At 43.9% G+C, this 25373-nt stretch overlaps 1 protein-coding gene across 8 annotated transcripts in view; it reads left to right on the top strand.

The window, feature by feature from the left end:
* Nucleotides 1-25373, top strand: part of PLPP4 (phospholipid phosphatase 4) — a 440221-nt gene that overhangs the window by 250084 nt on the left and 164764 nt on the right. For all 8 annotated transcript variants that reach the window (XM_061192677.1, XM_061192616.1, XM_061192623.1 and 5 more), the window contains one exon: nucleotides 23148-23256. In XM_061192677.1, coding sequence (XP_061048660.1) covers nucleotides 23148-23256 — 109 coding nt within the window. The remainder of the gene's footprint in view (nucleotides 1-23147; nucleotides 23257-25373) is intronic.

Raw genomic sequence — 25373 nt, 5'->3', positions numbered from 1 at the left:
AGTCTCTCTCATATGTCTAGCAGGTTGACCAACAGGTTGAGAATGGTGAGTATAACTCTTCTGCTTTTGATTTTTTATATTTCAGAGGCAGCCATGGAGTTTTATTGTAATGTTTTTAAACAAAGCAATTACACGTACAGGTGGGAAGGTACCCACTCTTCTGCTGACTGGGCATGGAGTGATATAGACGCACCTTTGGTATTTTGCAAGGGGATCATTCTGGTTGGTAATATTACCAGTTGCACTGGGTGCTGATCCATTTGAAGGCACATGATACCATTGATAAAATAAATAAAGGACTTTGGGAGGTCATTTAAGGCGAGAAGCAATAGCTGATTTATTCAGTAGCATACTATTAGCCTCCTTTTACCAATATTACTTAACCTTTAAACTCAGGGTTTTTTCCTTTTTTCAGCTTTATTGAGATACAATTGCCATATAACATTGTGTAAGTTTAAGGTGTACAGCGTGTTGATTTGGTATACTTATATATTGTGAAATGATTAGCATTAGCTAATACCTGCATCACATCCCATAATTAATATTTCTTTTTTTGTGGTGAGAACATTTAAGATCTACTCTCTTAGCAAATTTCAAGTATATAGTACAGTATTATTAACTAAAATCACTATGCTCGAGAGTATACTAGAAGATGGCGGAAGAGTAAGACGCAGAGATCACCTTCCTCCCCACAGATACATGAGAAATACATCTACACGTGGAACTGCTCCTACAGAACACCCACTGAACGCTGGCAGAAGACGTCAGACCTCCCAAAAGTGTGGATGAAAGGCTCTTGGTGCTCCAGCCAGGCATCAGGGCTGTGCCTCTGAGGTGGGAGAGCCAACTTCAGGACACTGGTCCACAAGAGACCTCCCAGCTCCACGTAATACCAAACGGCGAAAATCTCTCAGAGATCTCCATCTCAACATCAAGACCCAGCTTCACTCAACGACCAGCAAGCTACAGTGCTGGACACCCTATGGCAAACAACTAGCAAGACAGGAACACAGCCCCATCCATTAACAGAGAGGCTGCCTAAAATCATAATAAGGCCACAGACACCCCAAAACACACCACCAGACGTGGACGAGCCCACCAGAAAGACAACATCCAGCCTCATCCACCAGAACACAGGCACTAGTTCCCTCCACCAGGAAACCTACACAACCCACTGAACCAACCTTAGCCACTGGGGACAGATACCAAAAACAACGGGAACTATGAACCTGCAGCCTGTGAAAAGGAGACCCCAAACACAGTAAGATAAGCAAAATGAGAAGACAGAAAAACACACAGCAGATGAAGGAGCAGGGTCAAAACACACCAGACCTAACAAATGAAGAGGAAATAGGTAGTCTACCTGAAAAAGAATTCAGAATAATGATAGTAAGGATGATCCAAAATCTTGGAAATAGAATAGACAAAATGCAAGAAACATTTAACAAGGACGTAGAAGAACTAAAGAGGAACCAAGCAACGATGAAAAGCACAATAAATGAAATTAAAAATACTCTAGATGGGATCGATAGCAGAATAACTGAGGCAGAAGAACGGATAAGTGACCTGGAAGATAAAATAGTGGAAATAACTACTGCAGAGCAGAATAAAGAAAAAAGAATGAAAAGAACTGAGGACAGTCTCAGAGACCTCTGGGACAACATTAAACGCACCAACATTCGAATTATAGGGGTCCCAGAAGAAGAAGAGAAAAAGAAAGGGACTGAGAAAATATTTGAAGAGATTATAGTTGAAAACTTCCCTAATATGGGAAAGGAAATAGTTAATCAAGTCCTGGAAGCACAGAGAGTCCCATACAGGATAAAGCCAAGGAGAAACACACCAAGACACATATTAATCAAACTATCCAAAATTAAATATAAAGAAAACATATTAAAAGCAGCAAGGGAAAAACAACAAATAACACACAAGGGCATCCCCATAAGGTTAGCAGCTGATCTTTCAGCAGAAACTCTGCAAGCCAGAAGGGAGTGGCAGGATATACTTAAAGTGATGAAGGAGAAAAACCTACAACCAAGATTACTCTACCCAGCAAGGATCCCATTCAGATTTGATGGAGAAATTAAAACCTTTACAGACAAGCAAAAGCTGAGAGAGTTCAGCACCACCAAACCAGCTTTACAACAAATGCTAAAGGAACTTCTCTAGGCAAGAAACACAAGAGAAGGAAAACACCTACAATAACAAACCCAAAACATTTAAGAAAATGGGAATAGGAACATACATATCGATAATTACTTTAAATGTAAATGGATTAAATGCTCCCACCAAAAGACACAGACTGGCTGAATGGATACAAAAACAAGACCCATATATATGCTGTCTACAAGAGACCCACTTCAGACCTAGAGACACATACAGACTGAAAGTGAGGTGATGGAAAAAGATATTCCACGCAAATGGAAATCAAAAGAAAGCTGGAGTAGCAATTCTCATATCAGACAAAATAGACTTTAAAATAAAGACTATTACAAGAGACAAAGAAGGACACTATATAATGATCAAGGGATCGATCCAAGAGGAAGGTATAACAATTGTAAATATTTATGCACCCAACATAGGAGCACCTCAATACATAAGGCAAATACTAACAGCCATAAAAGGGGAAATCGACAGTAACACAATCATAGTAGGGGACTTTAACACCCCACTTTCACCAATGGACAGATCATCCAAAATGAAAATAAATAAGGAAACACAAGCTTTAAATGATACATTAAACAAGATGGACTTAATTGATATTTATAGGACATTCCACCCAAAAACAACAGAATACACATTTTTCTCAAGTGTTCATGGAACATTCTCCAGGATAGATCATATCTTGGGTCACAAATCAAGCCTTGGTAAATTTTAAAAAATTGAAATCGTATCAAGTATCTTTTCCGACCACAACGCTATGAGACTAGATATCAATTACAGGAAAAGATCTGTAAAAAATACAAACACATGGAGGCTACACAATACACTACTTAATAACGAAGTGATCACTGAAGAAATCAAAGGGGAAATCAAAAAATACCTAGAAACAAATGACAATGGAGACACGACGATCCAAAACCTATGGGATGCAGCAAAAGCAGTTCTAAGAGGGAAGTTTATAGCAATACAAGCCTACATCAAGAAACAGGAAACATCTCGAATAAACAACCTAACCTTGCACCTAAAGCAATTAGAGAAAGAAGAACAAAAAAACCCCAAAGCTAGCAGAAGGAAAGAAATCATAAAGATCAGATCAGAAATCAATGAAAAAGAAATGAAGGAAACAATAGCAAAAATCAATGAAACTAAAAGCTGGTTCTTTGAGAAGATAAACAAAATTGATAAACCATTAGCCAGACTCATCAAGAGAAAAAGGGAGAAGACTCAAATTAATAGAATTAGAAATGAAAAAGGAGAAGTAACCACTGACACTGCAGAAATACAAACGATCATGAGAGATTACTACAAGCAACTCTATGCCAATAAAATGGACAACCTGGAAGAAATGGACAGATTCTTAGAAATGCACAACCTGCCAAGACTGAACCAGGAAGAAATAGAAAATATGAACAGACCAATCACAAGCACTGAAATTGAAACTGTGATTAAAAATCTTCCAACACACAAAAGCCCAGGACCAGATGGCTTCACAGGCGAATTCTATCAAACATTTAGAGAAGAACTAACACCTATCCTTCTCAAACTCTTCCAAAATATTGCAGAGGGAGGAACACTCCCCAACTCATTCTACGAGGCCACCATCACCCTGATACCAAAACCAGACAAAGATGTCACAAAGAAAGAAAACTACAGGCCAATATCACTGATGAACATAGATGCAAAAATCCTCAACAAAATACTAGCAAACAGAATCCAACAGCACATTAAAAGGATTATACACCATGATCAAGTGGGGTTTATTCCAGGAATGCAAGGATTCTTCAATATACGCAAATCAATCAATGTGATACATCATATTAACAAATTGAAGGAGAAAAACCATATGATCATCTCAATAGATGCAGAGAAAGCTTTCGACAAAATTCAACACCCATTTATGATAAAAGTCCTGCAGAAAGTAGGCATAGAGGGAACTTTCCTCAACATAATAAAGGCCGTATATGACAAACCCACAGCCAACATTGTCCTCAATGGTGAAAAACTGAAACCATTTCCACTAAGATCAGGAACAAGACAAGGTTGCCCACTCTCACCACTATTATTCAACATAGTTTTGGAAGTGTTAGCCACAGCAATCAGAGAAGAAAAAGAAATAAAAGGAATCCAAATCGGAAAAGAAGAAGTAAAGCTGTCACTGTTTGCAGATGACATGATACTATACATAGAGAATCCAAAAGATGCTACCAGAAAACTACTAGAGCTAATCAATGAATTTGGTAAAGTAGCAGGATACAAAATTAATGCACAGAAATCTCTTGCATTCCTGTATACTAATGATGAAAAATCTGAAAGTGAAATTAAGAAAACACTCCCGTTTACCATTGCAACAAAAAGAATAAAATATCTAGGAATAAACCTACCTAAGGAGACAAAAGACCTGTATGCAGAAAATTATAGGACACTGATGAAAGAAATTAAAGATGATACAAATAGATGGAGAGATATACCATGTTCTTGGATTGGAAGAATCAACATTGTGAAAATGACTCTGCTACCCAAAGCAATCTACAGATTCAATGCAATCCCTATCAAACTACCACTGGCATTTTTCACAGAACTAGAACAAAAAATTTCACAATTTGTATGGAAACACAAAAGACCCCGAATAGCCAAAGCAATCTTGAGAACGAAAAATGGAGCTGGAGGAATCAGGCTCCCTGACTTCAGACTATATTACAAAGCTACAGTAATCAAGACAGTTTGGTACTGGCACAAAAACAGAAATATAGATCAATGGAACAGGATAGAAAGCCCAGAGATAAGCCCACGCACATATGGTCACCTTATCTTTGATAAAGGAGGCAAGCATATACAGTGGAGAAGAGACAGCCTCTTCAATAAGTGGTGCTGGGAAAATTGGACAGGTACATGTAAAAGTATGAAATTAGAACACTCCCTGACACCATACACAAAAATAAACTCAAAATGGATTAAAGACCTAAGTGTAAGGCCAGACACTATCAAACTCTTAGAGGAAAACATAGGCAGAACACTCTATGACATAAATCACAGCAAGATCCTTTTTGACCCAGGTCCTAGAGAAATGGAAATAAAAACACAAATAAACAAATGGGACCTAATGAAACTTAAAAGCTTTTGCACAGCAAAGGAAACCATAAACAAGACCAAAAGACAACCCTCAGAATGGGAGAAAATATTTGCAAATGAAGCAACTGGCAAAGGATTAATCTCCAAGATTTACAAGCAGCTCATGCAGCTCAATAACAAAAAAACAAACAACCCAATCCAAAAATGGGCAGAAGACCTAAATAGACATTTCTCCAAAGAAGATATACAGATGGCCAACAGACACATGAAAGAATGCTCAACATCATTAATCATTAGAGAAATGCAAATCAAAACTACAATGAGGTATCATCTCACACCGGTCAGAATGGCCATCATCAAAAAATCTAGAAACAATAAATGCTGGAGAGGGTGTGGAGAAAAGGGAACACTCTTGCACTGTTGGTGGGAATGTAAATTGATACAGCCACTATGGAGAACAGTATGGAGGTTCCTTAAAAAACTAAAAATAGAACTACCATACGACCCAGCAATCCCACTACTGGGCATATACCCTGAGAAAACCATAATTCAGAAAGAGTCATGTACCAAAATATTCATTGCAGCTCTGTTTACAATAGCCAGGACATGGAAGCAACCTAGGTGTCCATCATCGGATGAATGGATAAAGAAGATGTGGCACATATATACAATGGAATATTACTCAGCCATAAAAAGAAATGAAATGGAGGTGTTTGTAATGAGGTGGATGGAGTTAGAGTCTGTCATACAGAGTGAAGTTAAGTCAGAAAGAGAAAAAGAAATACAGTATGCTAACACATATATATGGAATCTAAGGAAAAAAAAAAAAGGTCATGAAGAACCTAGTGGCAAGATGGGAATAAAGACACAGACCTACTAGAGAATGGACTTGAGGATACGGGGAGGGGGAGGGGTGAGATGTGACAGGGTGAGAGAGTGTCATGGACATATATACACTACCAAATGTAAAATAGATAGCTAGTGGGAAGCAGCCGCATAGCACAGGGAGATCAGCTCGGTGCTTTGTGACCACCTAAAGGGGTGGGATAGGGAGGGTGGGAGGGAGGGAGATGCAAGAGGGAAGAGATATGGGAACATATGTATATGTATAACTGATTCACTTTGTTATAAAGCAGAAGCTAACACACCATTGTAAAGCAATTATACTTCAATAAAGATGTTTAAAAAAAAAAATCACTATGCTCTACATTAGAGCCCCAGAACTTATTCATCTTAATAGTTGGAAGTTTGTACCCTTTGACCAACATCTCCCCATTTCACCCACCTCCCTGGCCCCTGGTAACCACCATTCTAGTCTCTGTTTCTATGTGTTTGGCTTTTTTAGATTCCACATATAGGTGAAATCATATAGCATTTGTCTTTCTCTGTCTGACTTATTTCACTTAGCTTAATGTCCTCAAGGTCCAGCCATGTTGTTGCAAATGGCAGGATGTCCTTCTTTCTCAAGGTTGAATAATATTCCATTGTGTATATAGATCACATCTTCTTTATCCATTCATTGACAGACAAGGGTTGTTTCCAGATCTTGGCTTTATAATCCTGTACGAAACATGGGAGTACAGATATCTTTTTGATAGCCTGTTTTCATTTCCTTTGGATATATACCCACAGTGAGATTGCAGGTTAACATGGTGGTCCTTTTTTTTAATTCTTTTGAGGAACTTCCATACTGTTTGTTTGTTTGCTTACCAGTTTTATTTTTAAAAAAGTTTTTATTGGAGTATAGTTGATTTACGAATGTTGTGTTAGTTTCAGGTGTACAGCAAAGTGAATCAGTTATACATATATCCACTCCTTTTTTTTTAGATTCTTTTCCCATATAGGCCATTACAGAGTATTGAGTAGAGTTCCCTGTGCTGTAGAACAGGTTCTTATTAGTTATCTATTTTATATATAGTAGTGTGTATATGTCAGTCCCAATCTCCCAGTTTATCCCTCCCCCCTTAGAGTCACAGATGTAGAGGAACTTCCATCCTGTTGTCCATAGTAGTTGCACCAATTTACATTCCCACCAACAGTGCCCAGGGATTCCCTTTTGTCCATATCCTTGCCAACACTTATCTTCTGTCTTTTTGATGATAGCCATTCTAATAGGTGTGAGGTGATATTTAATTGTGGTTTTAATTTGCATGCCCTAAACTCAGTTTCTTAATAGGAAAAAATTACCTTGTAGGGTGTGGTAACATCTGAATGAAATAATATATGTTAAGTGCATAATTCCACAGCTGGAATGTAGGTGTTCCCATAATTGTTAAATTCTGCATTGTTTGGGAGGGGAGATTTGCAGCATTTGGACAGAAACTCTGAAGTTATCCAGTCCAGTTCCTTAATGAGAAAAATGAGGAAAAGACTTACTCGAGTTGATTTACCAGCTAAGCCAAAAATAGGTGTTCTGGCTCCCAGTGTTGGTGGCTACTGCCTGCCTGGGACTGGTTCCCAAAGCCAAAAGGAAACCCGTGGCTGTCAGCTCATAAGCAACTAGAGATTCAATCCAGGATGGGGAGTGAGAACTCAGGGTTGGAGATGTCAATTTGGGAAGGCCAGAAGTCAGGGCCAAGCTTGGCCATGGGAACAGATGTGGTCCCCACTGCCTGATGGCCTTTGCCTTGCGGGGCCAACATTATTCATGAAGGGCCTGGAGGGAAGGAAGGGAGCTTGAGAAAGAGAATGTGAGCAGGGAGAGGGATGGAAGAACAAGAGAATGTGTCCCAGGAGCCCAGGGTCACAAAACCCACTCAGTGGGTGGGATGTCAATGCTTGCCGAATGAATGAGAGGAGTGGGTGATGAGTATTGGGCCTGCTTTCTGTGTGCCAGTCATCTCATTTATAATAATCCTTCTGCAGATGAGGCACAGAGAAGTAAAGTGATTTGGCCAAGGTCACACCCAAGGAAGTTCTTTCAGAATCTGCGCTTTTCATTTAACTACCTTGCTGTAACTGCAAATGAATGGATGAATAAGTGAGTGAATTTCCATTTTACCTATAAAGAAGTAACAACATTGAAGGGCAAGTGACTTTCCTGTAATTACAGAGTAATCAGTGGTAGAGTCAGAGCTAGTTAGCTCTTTTGATTCCTAGTTCAACGAGCTGCTAACTAGTACCGGGCTGTGTCTCTGTACCACCTGGGCAGGCCCTGGGCCCTCCTACTGTCCCCTCCACTGAGCCAAGTTATTATCTGCAACCCACCCGTGGCCACATGCCCCCCTCAGAGTGCTCTTGCCCATGTTTCCAAAAGTGGGGGCAGTGGAAAGAGCCCAGGATTATGGTTAGAAGATCTGGGTTTGGGTTCCAGTTTGGCTGAATGACCTTGAGCAGGTGAAGAAGACTCTCTGGGTCTCAGTTTCTCTCTCTGGAAAATGGGGTAACAGTGCCTCCTTTTCAGTTGTGAGGCATGATTGAGAGAAGGTGTAAGACATGCCTGGCAGGCTGCTGGCAGGTAGGAAGCGCTGAGAAAGTGATCAGTTTCCCTCCTTCAGTTCTCTCTCTCCCTTCTTCTCTTTCTCCCTTCCTCTGACTTAAGATTCCATGTGGCAAAGGATTGGCTCTTTATTGAAACAGCTGGATTTATTTGTTTAGTCTTGATTCAACAAATATTTATTTATTTTTAATTGAGGTATAATTGATTTATGATATTATAGTAGCTTCAGGTGTACAACAGAGTGATTCAATATTTTTATAGATTATACTCCATTTAAAGTTATTACAAAATAATGGCTATATTCCCTGTGCTGTACACTATATCCTTGTAGCTTATTTATTTTATACATAGTAGTTTGTGCCTCTTAATCCGCTACCCCATCTTGCTACTCTCTGCTTCCCTCTTCCCACTGGTAACCACTAGTTTGTTCTCTATACCTGTGCGTCTGTTTTGTTATATACATTAGTTTGTTTTATTTTTTTAGATTCCACATATAAGTGATAATATTTGTCTTTCTCTGTCTTACTTTACTAAGCATAATACTCTCTAGGTCCATCCACATTGTTGCAAACGGCAGAATTACATTCTTTTTGATGGTCGAGTAATATTCCATTGTATGTATACCACATCTTCTTTATCCATTCATCTGTTGGTGAACACTTAGGTTGCTTCCATATCTTGGGTATTGTAAGTAATGCTGCCATGAACGTTGGGGTGCATGTATCTTTATGAACTAGTGCTTTCATTTTCTCTGGATATATATATCCAGGAGTGAAATTGCTGGGTCATATGGTAGTTCTGCTTTTTTGAGGAAGCTCCATACTGTTTTCCTTAGTGGCTGCACCAATTTACAATCCTACCAGCAGTGTACGAGGGCTTCCTTTTCCCCAGATCCTTGCCAGCATTTGTTATTTGTAGGCTTTTTGATGATAGCCATTCTGACAGGTGTGAGGTGATACCTCATTGTGGTTTTGATTTGCATTTCTCTATGAGTAGTGATTTTGAGCATCTTTACATGTGTCTGTTGGCCGTCTTCTGTTGGTATATCTTTTTTGGAAAAACTACTTATTCAGGTCTTCCGCCTATTTTTTAATTGGTTTTTTTTTTTTTTTGGATATTGAGTTGTGTGAGCTATTTATATATTTTGGATATTAACCCCTTATTGTTCATAATGTTTACAAATATTTTGTCCCATTCAGTAGGTTCTCTTTTTGTTTTGTTGATGGTTTCCTTTGCTCAACAAATATTTATTGAGCACCTACTACATACCAGGTGCTGTTCTAAGCCCTGAGAATACAGCTCTGATAAAATGTAGACAAGAATCCAGGGTGCCTCTTGGAACTGATGTTCCACTGTGGCTCTTACTCTGCCTCGTGCTGCTGTATCTTTTCAGCTGTGATGAGGACCTGGTTATCTTCATCACCTTCTTCGGAAGATTTCGAGTGAGCAGCTTCATCCCAGCCATAGAGCCCGGTTATACCAAGGGGAAGCCATGGCTTGGTCCTTGACTCAGGAGCTGGCCATTGTTGGGGCCACAGACGCCAGCATGGGGGTGTCTCCAGCTGTCCAAGGTCAGGCCCATGTCCACAGGCCCCTGGCTCAATGTGACTCTGTACTGAGGAGCTCAGGGTTTGCAGGGCAAGTGGCTACGAAAACACTTAGTGATGCTCACCATCAGCAACAAACTTTGGGGGCAAAAACGAGGCTTTATCTGCTTAAAAACCACGGGCCTGGCCATTCCTGTTCTCAACCCTGACCTGGGCCCTGCCATTAGCCTCTCATCTGATCACTACTGTCCCCAGCCCTCAGCCTTTTGATTCATGGCTGTTCCATCTCACGCATCAGCCTCCTCTCGCCTGCCAGCCTCACTGAAGACCGTTTTAGGAGAACATGGCCTTATCCCTCCACCAGGGAAAATTGGTCGTGGAGAGAAGGTCAGGGGCTTAGTCCAGGTCAAGACTTGGCTGCTTTCTGCAAAGGACTCAGGTAAGAAAGACCCGATGCCGCCCTTCGCTGTTGGTAACGGACACCAGGGGAAATCAGATGAGGTTATAAGGGAGGGGAAATCTCAAAGACATATCGCAGTCTCCTGTTTAGAAACAAGTGCTCTCTGGCTGGTGTATTTTAATTAAAATTACAGCTCAGAAGCCTCTTAAATTAAGTTCTGTCTTCACTGCGATTTGCACTGAGTGTTGAGGGGCATTTCTTCTGCCCCAGTTCTCTGCTCAGTGGTGTGTCCTGGGATATCTTTCTGTGACCTGGTCTGGGGATGGGTATGTAGAATGTTCCAGAGTGCTTTACGCTCTGGCTAAATTCCTAAAGACTCCTAATTAATCCAGGAATGAACGGTTCACTGGGCATTGTAGAGTCGAAGATTAACTGGAGACTGAGGTCTCTTAGCAAAGAAATTATACACTTTTCTCCCACTTGCATCTTTTACTAGTTTTTTCTTTGGAGTGGCTTTTGTTTGCCTGTGGCTCAGATACAGCACAGTGGTCTCTGCACCAAACATCATTTTCCGATGGGAAGGGTGTCTGGCCCAGAGAATATTCAGTCCTGGAGGGCTCTGTGTCACTGGCCCTGCTGGGAGATGAGGAGCTTGTGCTGGGGTGGGGATCTGGGCTCCAAGAAGTCCTGGCAGCCGGGTTTCCCTGAATCCCAAACGCAGCGGCTTGGCTCTGCCCCTAGTCACTGGCCACTGCGGGGCTCATTTCCACAGGCCCCTCATTATCCTACTTATTAGGCACCTGCTTTCCAAGGCAGCATCTGAGCCAGGGAGAGGGCTCCTCATCACCCCAGGCTCTGGGGCACCTTTAACCTGAGGATTTCCAGGTATGTCCAGGTATGTGGCTTTTTGAAGGCTGCTCCATTTCTCTCCTTTCTTCTTTCTGATTTTTGGCATTAATCTTCCCATTGTCACACTTTACTGAAATCCATTCAAAGCTAATAATACTTTCCAAGAGTATCAGTTGCTTTGGCTGGTAAGACACAATTTTGTAAGTGTCTTTATAGTCAATGAGTGAAGCCATTAGAAAAGAAAATCCTTTTTGTTGTGGAATTTTACAACACTGTCCGCCAGTTATCAGCACTTTTGTTTCATTTGTTTTCCTCTACTGTCCCTGTCTTTTGGTCTTTTTGTGGAGTATTTTAAAGCAAATTCCAAATATGGCATCATTTCACATCTAAATACTTCAAAAAGTAACTTTAACCAGTGAGAACTAAAAAATAAAATAAGATAAGCAAAACCTTCAATTGCCTGCCCCCCTCCCAAACAACAATACCATTTGTAACACCCAATAAAACTAACACTGATTTCTTCGAATCAGGATCCAAATAAGGTCCACACATGGTTACTCGGTGTGCAAGTATTTTAGGAATGATTTTTTTTAATTTGGCATTTTTCAGTGATTACTGTGTCAGTGCCAGTTGTTGAGTGCTTCTTGTGGGCCCTGATGATGATACCAAATTCTCACTACATCCCAGCAGGGTGTTCTGCCCATTTTATAGATGTGGAAGGGGATTCAGCAGTTTGCCCTAGGTCATGAAGCCCCAACTGGCCCCGATGTGTTAGCTTTTGCAGCTTGAGTTTATGTAGAACAGGATTTTCTGTTTGAGTGCAGGCAGTTAAAACATTTTCAGTCTTCTGTTGCTTCCTTCCAAAGGGAAGGCACCCTCGGTAGGAATGTTTGGAAATAATTGCTCTAAATGTTTGGACTTCTGGGGTGATGCATATGGTTTCTGAACATTGTGCTTCTGCAAAGTAAGCTTCCATTTATGCCTGTGCTCCATCGCAGGCGTGTCCGAATGTGTTTTGCTTTTTCTGTGAAGCAGAAGTAGTTTTGAATATGCCACTGCTGTTGGAGATGACTCCTGGGGGAGGTGACAACTGAGCAGAGAGCGGCCCGGTCTTATGCTGAGTCCATGCTAAGTCCTCACATTCATTCCTCATCATGGCCCTCCAGGTAGGTGGTATGGTTATCTCCATTCCCCGAGGAGGCAACGAGGGCTCAGAGAGGAGGTGTCACTAGCCCAAGGTCAGAGCTAGTAAGTGGCAAGGGTAAAATGTAGGCTTGTCACTCCACAGCTCTGGATGCTACCATTGCACTTTCACGGCAACACTACCTTCTGTGCTGTTTCCCCTACTCAGGGTCCTGCTCCAGGACCTCACTATGCCAATGTTTTATCCTGGAAAATTTCAAATATACAGAAAAATTGAGAGAGCAAAACAATTCCCCATATACTCCACCTAGATTAAGCACTTAACCTTTTATCCTATTTGCTTTATCTCTGTATTTATGTTTCTATATATACTTTTCTGAACTATTTGAAAGTAAGTTGCTGACGATCATGATCCTAAATACCCTAAATGTTTCAGCTCCTTCTCCAAAAAACATTCTTCCACATTTTTGACCACATTGAAGGAAATTGTAACATTCCCTTACTGTCACCTAATATGCAGCTCATTCTCCAGTTCCAAAATTTCCTGAGTCATCCTCAAAGTTTCTTTTAAATAGTTGAAAAAAAATTTTTTTGACCCAAGATCCAGTCAGAGCACAGCGGTTACACTTGGTTGTCTTATCTCTTCCAATTCTTGTAATCTGGAACATTACAACTTTATTTCTGGGCTTGTCTGTTCCTTTGCCCCTGTATTTCCGACAAGCTGGCAGTTGAGCCCAAAGTTCTGATTAGGTTCAGAGTATACATGTCTGGAAGAATGCTTCACGGGGATGCTGTGTGCTCCATATAGCCTGTGTCAGGGGTCCACAGGGGTCTGTGATCCCAGCACTGGTGACCACAGGTAGGGCGTGCAGGTTAGTGCCATTTTTCTAAAAGCTGAAGAAGAGTTGGTGTGAGCAGAGCATCTGTGAGTCAGTAGCTTTGCATTATCCATGCAGCCTGTTCCTGGTCCTCTCTCTTCTTTCCTGAGCACTGGATAGATGGGGGACATCTCCAGGCTTGGCCCACACGTTTCCACTGTCCCACCACTTACCCCATCCCACCCCATCATATTTAGGAGGGCATAGCTGAGGAGTACATGTTTTAATCACCTCTTATTTACCCCCTTGTCGAGGGAGGGATTCCTGCCCTGGAGTTGAGTTATAGGGATCCTGACCGTTCATGACAGCCAACACTGGACAGATGAGGCTGAAAGCAGTTTATTAGTTACAGATTCACAGCCCACTGCATGTCACACAGGGTCACACAGGAGCACACTAAACAGCCGGGGGCAATGGGAGGCAGGCTTTGTAGTATCAAGGGGGTGGGGTGCCCCCTGCTTCCTTTAGGAGGATGTGATTGGCTTGTTAGAATAAGTCCATGGGCTGACAGCGGACTGAAACCTGCTGCTTGGGGATAAGCAGGTGCTGTAACTGGTCCCCTTGATAAGGAGCGTTGTTTGGCTGAGGGAGCTGAGTGGGAGGGAACTTGTGGTTAGGACATTTGAAGCCTTTGTGGTTTCAGATGTCAAGGGAGGACCTCATATCAGGCCTTAATTTTCGGCTTTTTGCTGTAGTACAACAATGCACCTACAGTATACTCTCTCCATGCAGGCACCCCCTCAGCACTTCATCTTAGTCATTCACCTACTAGTCATACCAACCCTCTGAGGTAGGTGCTGTTATCAGCACCGCTTCATAGATGAGGAAACTTAGGCCCAGGAGGTGAAGTGCCTTGACCAAGGTCCCACAGCTGGAAGGGATGATTGGAAAGCTCACCCAGGCTGCCCTCGGGAGTCTGTGCCCACACAATTGAAAAGGACGTTAGATTTAGAGTTTGGGGAGGAGGATGTGAATCCAGGCTCTGCCTCGGTGGGCAGTTACACTTGCTAAGCCCCAGTCTTTTCATTTATTGTGCAAGAGCAAGAGGGACCATCCCAAGAGGGTGCTGGTGACTCTGGGAGATGTTCCTTGTCTGGTCCACGGCTGGTCTCCTGGATGCAATTCTCCTCCATCCTGGTGAAGGGCAGGTTGCTTTGATTAAGTCTACTGCTGCGGGGAAGCTGCTTTTCTGAATGACAGGGAGGAGGGAGGTGGTGGGAGTGGCTTCTTGGGGTCTTCATTTCTCTTTCCACCTCCTTCCCGGCATGTTATTCTTTCCTTTTCTCTTTCACAACAAACAGCGAACTGCTCTCTGCAAGAATCTGATCTCAGTCGTTCACACTGCATGAGAATTGAGATCGACATGTTGCATTTTCCCAAGAGTGAGGCTGTATTTCTAATTGTGGAAAATTATATCTCTTAATAAAATAATTGCAGATGCCATTACATTGGTGGGAGGGGTGTGTGTGTGTGTGTGTGTGTGTGTGCGTGCGTGCATGTGTGCATGTGCGTGTGCATGCATGTTCCTTGACCTCCTTAGAATTCCAGACTATGTGCTGAGGAAGACATGGAATAGTGGACATCCTATAGCCCATAGAGCTGTGCAGACTTAGGTAAGACACCCTATGTCTTGTAGCCTCGGTACCCTCATCTCTAAAATGGGAATACTGTAACAGTAATTTCTACCTCATGGGGTTCTTATGAAGATTAAACAAAGTAATGTTGGAAAGCACCACGTAAAGCACTTGGCACAAGACGGCTCCAAATGTGATAAGTATTTATTATTATAATATAAATGTGTTAAATTGTTATTATTATAATCGTTACCCTTGTCTTTGGGGGTGGCCAAGCTCCCTGACCCAGGGTAAGTCCTGTCCGGTGGCTGGTCTCCGGTTTACTGGCTCACAGAGATAATCCATCAGTATATTCTTTCAGTGGCCTGTCCCCAGGACTAATGGAAAATCCCAATGCCTCCTCCCTGCCAGTGGAGCTGCTTGCCTGTTCTGCTGACTGTTTGTAAGTGTTTTCCCTCTTGCATGAGAGAGGCCCACTAGAGAGGAAAAGTCAATAGTGCAATTAAGAAACATGCTCTGCTTTTTGCTGTCACCTGGAAAGCTTTATTACGTGTCTTGTTTTTTCGTCATTCGGATCACACAAGGTTCAAAAGTGGCCTTCTGGGCCATTGTTTCCTCATAGAATGGCTAAAGGATGTGGTAGTTGTTGACATTCACCTGTGCTGTCCAGTCGCCTTCCTGCAGCATGCAACCTCACTGCCCTGGGTGGGGCGGAAGGGGGGAGGGGAGAGCGTCTTCGAGCCGGTCATCATGTCATCAGCATCCTTCTTGTTCATGTTTGCAAGAACAGCGGCCACCTTTGGCTGAGCCCTTTGGTGCCCCAGGCGCTGTGCCAGATCCTAACATTTATTACTGCTGACGATAGCAGTATTATTACTGCCCTGGGAGATACGGCCATCCTGGGATACGAGGAGGGAGATCTTAAATCTCAGAGAGGTTAAGTGACTTTTTTCAAGTCACCCAGCTGGCAAATGCCGAATCAGGGATTTGAACCAAGTTAATGGTCTGATTTAGTTCATATTCCCATACAATCTTGTGTTTTTTATGGTTGGGGGAAAGGATGTTGAAATCTGAGTCTAGTATGTGACAGAAATGTTAACCTATCTTGAAAAAAGCATATTATCAAGGTACATGAGTTAAAGGTCATTGACAAATCTATGGAATCCATTATCCTTTAGATAATGAGGAGACCCTAGGGCTTTGAGAACTTGACTTTGAGTCAGAAGAGGCACAGGGGACAGTAGCATCGTGGTCGCTTGTTCAGGGACTTGCTGTTCCTGATACTGTGATGTCAAGAGTGGCCATTCCTCTGGGTTCCCAGATTTGGGCTGAATCCCTTGCTACATTCAGCAGGTGGACAGCAATAGATTCACACCCTGGAACATCCCTAGGGGCCCAGCGTCCTCACATGCAGTTCCAGGTTGGAGGCCATCTCATGGGTCTAACTAGTGAGGCCCCCCCAAAGTAGAGTGGGGTGGCGAGCTTCTGTGTAGTCAGAGTTCTGATACCTGTAACTAAAGACCTTGGCATCTCATTCCTCAATCAGGTGGCACTTAGCAACCCTTGACTGTGATCTCCACGAGAGTGGGACTGTATGTGTTTTATACACCAGGGTTCACAGGACGGTACCTGGTACATCACAGGCACTCAGTAAATGTTTGTTGAATGAATAAGCAATAGGCAAAGATGGAAGTCCACTGTCTGTCCCTATTGCACCCCTTCCTCTATAAGCAGACATGTATCCTAGGCTGCTTAAGGGGAGGGTGAGCTATGCAAACAGGACTAGCCACCAGGAGAGTGTGTGTGTGCATGTGTATGTGTGTTTGCGAGCGTGTGTGAGCGTGGTGTGTATCTGTCACCACTCTAAATGCTACCCTAGCTGGCCCTGGTCTGGGGATCCTCCAAGGGGCAAAGTGATGTTTTTATCTGATGCCTGGCTGGGCCTGGAGAGCCTCCCATGGTGCAGTGCATGACACTGGAATTGCATCCGCTTCTCCTTGGTGAGGTTCAGGGGACCACAGAAGGGCGACAGGCCGTGTGTTTGTGATTTGGGGAGGAGGAGTAACTGGCTGCCTACTTGGAACACCAGGATGTTTTTATCTGCTTGGCGTTGGCTTTACTCCTCCTTTAGCCTTCTGCCTGCTTTTCACTCTGTGTCAACATCAGATCTCCTTCTGCCTCTTTTCTGTTTCAGTTGACTTTGCTGGGCTCTCCCTGGATCTTAGAAAATTGCTTGCTTTTGCTTGCCTTCTGCTCACTGACGTTCTGGCTTGGTGTGTGTGTGAACATGCATGTGTGTGTGTATGAGGCGTGTAGATAAGAATCTGGTCTAAGGAGGATTAAAGCATCTATACTGTGCATAAACTATGCATGCATTGAAGAGAGAATTGCTCGGCATCAAGTCAGAAGAATGTCTGAACTTTCAGTGTATGTTTTCCAAATTCTTCTAACTGTATCATCAGAAAACGAAGGAGAAAATGGAGTAACACTGTCCCAACTTTGAAATGAAGATAATGTTAGATTAAGATAACTGTCCAATTAAAACAGCAAAGAAATTGAAAGGAGCGTGTCTTGGATCAAAATCCCGCAGCAAGTTACCTGACTTCAGACAGTTATCATTTTCACGAAAGAAAATTATCTGTTTCCTTTAGTAGTAACTCCATGCTTTCCACATCAAAACATGTTGAACTATACAGTTTAGACATTTTATTTTAGTTTGGAATTTCAGTTAAGTGCAGTGGTATTGTTGACAATAGTTAAGATTCAGTGAATGCCTTTGATGGGGGAAGAAGTCAGTTATTTTTGAGGCTGGACTGGCCCTGGCTGCTGAATCAGAGTTTATCAGTAACAATGGAGAAAACACTGCTTTCACACCTGTGTGGTCTCATTAACTAGCATCTGTTCTTTGGAACAATTAATAAATGATACTTTCTGACCTGTTAGATTTCCTTCTCACATAGAGCCCTTCCTTTCTGTTTACTTTTGGTCATCAAGTCTGATGATGTCTTAGGAATCTTCTCTGCTCTTCAGCCTATCAGGAGTGAAAATGGATAACGGGGCCAGTTAGCCACGTCATTGGAGTACTGATCATCACACCAAATCTTTTCTCCATGAGTCTCTGCAGTGATGCAGAAATGCCATTCACAGTGAGGACAGTTTTGATTCTCAGCCTCAGACTATGAGGAACTCTGCATCGGTGGATCTGTCAGACCCTTTCTGGGCATTGAGATGTTTTTCTCTGCATTGTATTTATTGGAAATGAAAGTAAGCAAAGTGGTTTTACACACCTCGCAGTGGTCAAAGAGTTGCTACACTTTCTTCAGCCTTTTCTTGAAAACGCAAGGACATTGGTCATTATACTGGCCTGGGGTATGCTGATGCTTGTAGGCATTACTAAGACCAGTGGGGCTATTTTCTTCTCTACCGAATGGCCCCAGATTGCTGTGCTTTTGAGTTATCATCTTTGTTTTTCATCTTTTTTCTGCCTTTCCTGTGACACAAGTGGTGCTGGAGAGAATTGTAGGGGCTTTGCAAGGTGGATTTAGATTACACATGGATGTGACCCACCTGACTCGACACCATGGAGGGGGCACATGCGCCCCGCCTCCTCTCCTTCCATCACGGAAGGTCTCGTTGACCCTCACAGAGAAGGCAGGCCTCCACCCAGAGGCAAAAGCATCAAGGTAGAATTTAAGAGCGTGCTTTTGTTTTCATTGTATTTATTGTGACGTTTACCAGCTGTTTACGGAGGGAATCCTGATTTCATAATTCAGCAGTGACATGAAGTTTCTTCTAGAATAAACTCATTTTAGTTTACAAAGTCTGAAGAAAAGTCACAGTACAGGTGGAGGGCGGATCAGGCAAAACCGGCCAACTTGGTTCTTAAATGGCCGAAGTTGGGAAGCACTGGCTTTCCCCGAGAGCTCTGTGTCTCCCACTGTAGCGCTCACACCAGTCTTGTTAAAAATGAAGATTCTGAGTCAGTAGATCCTGGCTGGGGCACAAGACTCTGCATTTTTAGCAAGCTCCCTCCTAGGTGATGCTGATGCCCTGGCCTCTGGCGACTCCAAGTTTGATCCACAGATCAGCAGCATCAGTATCACCGGGAAGCTTGTTGGAGACGCCAGCCCTCAGTCCCATCCCTGGACCTGCTGTATCTTCAGTCACCAGACCCCCAAGTGGTTCCCGGGCGCATTAACATTTGGGAAGCCCTGATCGTACATGCTGCTGCTGGGGGGTCCTCAGTGTGTAGTGAGCCCTGCCAAGCAGGCAGTTAGAGCCCATGCCTGAACTCCTCATGTGGAAGCGGGGTTTCCATTTCCTTGTTTCCAAATCACTTTACAAAGAGCTCATGGCAGGATGTTTCCAGGCCTGGCATGCCCTCTCTTAGGAACACACCTTCCAGAGCTTTCCATTCCACCACATGTCCACCTCTGCTCCTGTTTGCATTTTGAGACCCACGTCCTCTGCGTAGCTGCCTCACTATCTGGATTCTCAGAAGCTGACGCCTGTGGCTGGTGCATGGCTGGAGAAGGGACATCTATCTTTCTTGGTACTGCTGCTCCCAGAGGATATAATTTGCTTGACAGATGTGTTCTGGCTGCAGCCACTCAGGGTGGGGTGAGGAATCGTGCAAAAGGCTGGGTGCACGAGGCTTTAAAAAATGGCCATGAGGATAGTGTCCCTGGGGAGACAAAGGAGGTGAGGAAGGACAGTGCTCAGCGGTGTGCCGGCTCCCTGGCCCTGCGGCCAGCTGTGTGGGGAGGACACAGGAATCAAGGCTCTGGGGTCTCTGAGAGTGGGAGCTGCAGGACCATTACAGTGATGACAGCCTGTGTGTGGCAGATTGTATTTGGAAGGTGGCTGCAGCCATTTCTCTCATCTTACCTGCTTTTCTGTAATGCGGACTTTGCTACACCCCTGCCAAGAGGTAGAGTAGGGTCCCTTCTCTTGAATCTGGGCTGACCTTATGTAACCCAGTGATGCCACAAGACTTTGGAGGCTGGGTCAGAAAAGCCATTCAGCTTCTGCCTGGTCCTCTTGGAACCCGCATTCTGGATGAAGCCAGCAGAATGAAGAATTCTGACTATGCTGAGACTGCGGTGCTGGAGAAGTATGTGAGGTGCTCCAGGCGGCAGCCCCAGCTGAGCTCCTGGCCAACAGCTGGCACCCACGGCGGCCACGTGACAGGCCATCCTGATGTCCAGCCTGGTCAAGCCTTCAGGTGATGCAGCCCCAGCTGACATCTAACTGCTGTGACCACATGAGAGATTCTAAGTGAACTCTGCCTAGCTGGACCTTCTCAGTTTTCTAATCCACGAAATCATGAGCAAAACAAAATGATTGGTTTCAGACATTAAGTTTTGGGGTAATTTGCTATGCAGCCAGAGTAACTGGAGTATTCTGAAAGCTTTGGTTTTTACAAGTATATTCTCGAAAACAAGTCTAAAACAAAATTCTTTTTCCTTAGTTATATTTAAAATGTTTTAAAAACACCGGGGTGCAGTGAGTAGGTTGTTACAAAATGACCCCCCCCACCCCCCCAAAAAAAGCCTGAAAACTGTCTAGTAAAAACTTGCAGATGGAGGCAAGGGTAAAATGATAAGGGTGATAAAATGCTGCTTTCTGTTCATGCTCTGTTAGGTACTTTATATTCTTTCATTTTATTTTTACTCCCACACTTTAAGGTGTGCCCATTTTATAGGTGGGATGACTGAGGCTCAGAGATGTTAAGGAACTCACTAAGAGCCACACAACCGGAGCTGGAGTTTGAACGTGGATGGGCCTGACTCCATAGCCTGTCCTGCAGCAGATGGAAGAATTGTTAACATGGAGAGCTAAATCTCTAAGTCTCCTCTCCTTAAGGACAAGGGCTCAGGACCCTTAGGGATCATTCCGTTCAGTGCTGGGCCCTTCAGGGTCACCTGGGGAGTGTTTTAAAATCCACATACCAGGCCCAGTCCATACCAAGACTGTAGGTCTGGGGTAGGGTGTCTCCAGTGGTTCTGACCCATCTCCATTTGTCACCTCTGGCTTAGCCCAACCTCCCGTGTTGCAGGTGAGGACACTGAGGCCCAGTGAGGAGAAGTGGCTTGTTCTGAAGCCCAGAGCAGCTTAATGGCAGAGCTCGGGCAAAGAGCAGGTTTCCCAGCGCCCAAACGGCATGCTCCCCCGTGTCTCACTTTGGAGGAGGCTTGGAGGGCCGTTAGCAGAAGTTACCTTACACATCGATGACGGGATCTCAGGGCACTTGTAGTAAGATTCTGCAGTAGAAATGTTCTGGACACAGTGCTGAATGAAACAGTCAGGGGCCGACACCGCTTTCTTCTTGAAATTACATAAGTACACGGACAGAGGGACAGAGTTTTAGGACTTAAAGCCTCCACTGGGGGGAGAGGGAGGGGAGGAGAGGAAGAGAGAGAGACAGAGAAAGAGGGAGGGATATGTATAGAGAGACACAAAAGACAGGTTGAATTTTAGGTCTCTTGTAGGTACATGATAGGATTCAGCGTGAGGCTGATCAGACTGAGGGTGTTTTCTGTGGCAGCTGTTCAAGGTCCTGAACAGACATCAGATTCTGCAGTCGCTGAGAGTCCCATCCTGCTGGGCTCTGAGGACACAGCCCTGGAGTGACCCCCAGCCTCTACACCCTCCCAGTGTAGCTGGACATACAAACAAATCATGATCATACAAAGGCCTAAGTCTAGGGTAGAAACTAAGGCTGTGAGACCCCTGATTCTGTCCGAGGGCTGGGATGGCTTTAAGATGACCCACCATCTAGGTTTTTCCTAAGACTGGGGCTTTTCCTGGGACACAAGATTTTCAGTGCTAAAACCAAGAGAGTCCTGGGCAAACCCAGACTGTTGGTCACCTGGGTGTGGTTTCCTAGAGGAGATGACAGCTGCCCTCCAACTCCTCCCCATCCCCAATCCCCCTCCTCCTCATCCTGGTAATGGTACCTTTTCCTGGAAGCCCAAGCCAGAGCCCTTGGAATCTGCTTTGACCACCCCACCTCCCATGTGCACGTTCTTCCATTCTGTCCTGCCCTTTTCTTCACTCTGCAGCCGTCTCTTGCTGGGACAGCTGCCATAACCTCCTAACTCTCTCTGCCTTCCCTTCTCTGTTCTGCTCCAGTTCCCCATCTTTGCCACTATCTGGAATTGGAAATTTCATTCTACACTTCTCTGCCGAATTCATCCTTGGTTCCAAAGCCAAACTCCTTCGCCTGGCACTCAAGCCCTGAGTCACCTGGCCCCTGTGCTCTCTCCGCCACATCTCAAGCCATTCTGAACTGAACTCACCAGGTCAAGAGCTGAGCTGGAGAGCTGGGAGGCGGCCCGATGGCCAAGAGCTGCAGAGCAGACCTGCAGTCTCTGTTCTTCCCCCCAGGTTTTCTCTTGGTGGTAGTTCTCTTCATCCGCCTGGGTGTCTGGGGCTCCCAGGATGTATGAGGGGTCGGGAGGTGGCGAGCTGAGGAGATGGATGTTTAGAGCTGTCTGCTTTCCTGGAAGCAGCCCCAGGAGACACCGCATCCCCCTCTCCCTTCCTTCTTTCCTCTCCTCTGTGTTTCTCTCCTGTCTCTACCTTCCGTCTTCTCTTGAAGCTCAGTCTGCCTCCTGGTGGTGGTGCTGGTGGCGGGGTGCCGTCTGGGGTAGCGTGGAGGGAAGAACACCACCGGTTCTTTCTCTAGTCCTGCCTGCTGCTCCCTCACCTTTGTTCCAGCTCAAGTCCATTTCGTTCCCAGAAACTGTGCTGCTGGCCTTGCCTTGCCCCAGTCTGAGCCACCATTCTGGACTTCAACTCCCAGTTCACTTTGGATCCCCAGGTTTCTAGAGTCTTTGTATGTCAGCCTCACAGCCGTTCTCTTATGCCCACAATTAGTCCTCGCTGGCAGGTGGTGACAGAAGATTCTACAGTCTCGGTAACTACCTCCCTCTTTCCCCAGTTGGAACTGGCCGAGAACCATCAGCCGGGCAGCCTGTCCTCCCCCCGCTCCCCCAGAGGCCGGATCGTCCACCTGAGCGTGTGCAGGAGCCACCTTCTCCAGTGCTCAGCCCTCACGCCTCTTTCTTTGTTTTGTTTCAGTTTTACGGAGTTTTTGGATCCATTCCAGAGAGTCATCCAGCCGGAGGAGATCTGGCTCTATAAAAATCCTTTGGTGCAGTCAGACAACATACCTACCCGCCTCATGTTTGTAAGTACCATGATTTCATGGCTGATTTGACCACTCTCCCAAGTATGAACCAAATGGGCTTTCATTTCTGCATTTCCAACCCCTGCTGATGATGGCAAGCAGCCTGAAAAAAAAAAGAGGCGAGCTGCCCATCAAATTAAAATTCAATTCCAGATCAGGATGGTCGCCGCTTGGTCATGTGAGAAGCAATTGCCCGACACTTTGGAAAAGAAGGGCCCTGCTTACCTGAGCTAAACCCGAGTTGTTTCCAAATACTTAGAGTAAAATAAGATGAGAAACTAGTGAACAGAGTTTCCTGCTCCATCTATTTTTTAAAAAACCTCAATGTAGCTGTACTCAGGTAACCACTTTTCTGGGTTTTGCTGGTCAGTTGACCAGTGATGAGACCACTATGTGTAACTCACCCCTGACAGCATCTCTGGTCCTAGGATAAATGGGCAAGCACCCAAATAGCTGGTGGATATATTGGGACATTTTTACCTCTTCGCTCTGCCCCTTGTCGATTACAGTCTCTTACACTTCCTCTACTATGTGCCGGGCCCTTGGCTGAGAGCTTAAGAAAGGATTATCTCATTTAGTCCCACCCAGTATCCCAGTGAGGAAGATGTCATTATTGCCCGAATTTTGCAGGTGCAGACCTGCATCCCAGAGAGATGAGGGAACTTGCCCAAAGCCACACAAGCTAGAGCGCAGCAGAGCCACGATTCACATCCGAGCAGCCAGCTCTGAGCCCTGCTCGCGGCCAGGAGGCTGCCCTGCAGTCGGGAGCCGAGTGTCCAGGACTCCTGGCTGAAGCTCACTGGCTCCTGGAGAATTGCCTTCAGGCCTTTCTGTAGCAGAGGAGATTTTGAAGCTCCCTCTTGTTACAGAACAATAATGCAGCTTCTGGATGGGCAGCCTTGTAGCTTGAAGCTTATTCCTATTGAGCAGCCATTGTGCGTCTTGCCTCTGGGAACTTAAATGACTGTTCCAGAGCTTTTATAGAGAACATGAGGAATATTTTTGCATTGTGAAAGAAATCCCTCTGATTTTGTGGAGGAAATCTTGTTCATCGGTGATGATTGGAAAGATCTTTGTGTCTGCAAACATCTCAAAGTGCCCGGAACACTACATGAGCATTACAGTATTATTTTAATTGCTTCTTCATAATTACTTTTCTGCTGGAAAATAAACTGGATTTTTGTAAATATCGGGGAAATTGAAAAATGTAGGGTGCTTGTGAGTAGGGTATTACCTTACACTTGAGTATTAAAATCAGATTTTTTTCCATTTCTGCTCTAACTCAAATCTTCCATAAATCCTAGAAATAAAGTAACTAGTGTGTGTCTAACTAGTTTACTCCATGGTTTTAATAGGGGAAGCTTCTGTTGATCACTTGTTTCCGTTTTCAAAGATTTCACATTTCGTGTGCTGTAAAACCCAATTTGGAGTGAATGTTCATTTGGGATTTTGTGAGAAATTTGTGGCTGTGTCCTAGATTTGTGAACAATGGATTGTTTTGAAGTCTAGATAAAAACGCCACAAATATTCTGGCTACAGACACAAATAGGATGGAGCACATTTGCATGCTGGCAGTGAAGGGAAGGAGGCAGTAAAGGAGTTCTTCAGTGCTGTGATTCTTGGAGAATAGAGGGGTATTCAGCCACAAACACTGATTCATAGCCTCTAGTCTCCTAATGAAATAAGTTCAACCTTTTGTTTTGTTAATAGTAGTTGATGAATTTCATTCATTTGGTCACAAGATTTAGTACGATTCCATAATAACACAAGGAAAGCAGTAGATACATTTAGAAGATGTGTAACACAAGATGAAAAATGCTTTGTCACCACATAAATTAGGTTTGTTCTCCTGGGTTTTATTAAGAGTTTAATACAAGACATCAGTTGTCTGCTTTTGATCCTTTTAAACCTTCTGGTGTTTATAGAAGAATTTGTAAGAAAACATATTTTCACTGTTTTTAAAAAATAGCTTGGTTTCCTTAGAAAGCTCAAATTTCATTATTTAATGCATAAACAGAATCCTGGGATCTCCTCTACTTCTGTTTAGAATGTTTTAATATAAAGGCAAACTTGCTAACTTTCTAATAACCAAAGTGTTTTTTAAAGGCAGCTGCTAT

This window comes from Eubalaena glacialis, chromosome 1 (genome assembly GCF_028564815.1).
Source record: "Eubalaena glacialis isolate mEubGla1 chromosome 1, mEubGla1.1.hap2.+ XY, whole genome shotgun sequence".
Lineage (NCBI taxonomy): Eukaryota > Metazoa > Chordata > Mammalia > Artiodactyla > Balaenidae > Eubalaena > Eubalaena glacialis.
This window is presented reverse-complemented; position numbering and strand designations above follow the sequence as displayed.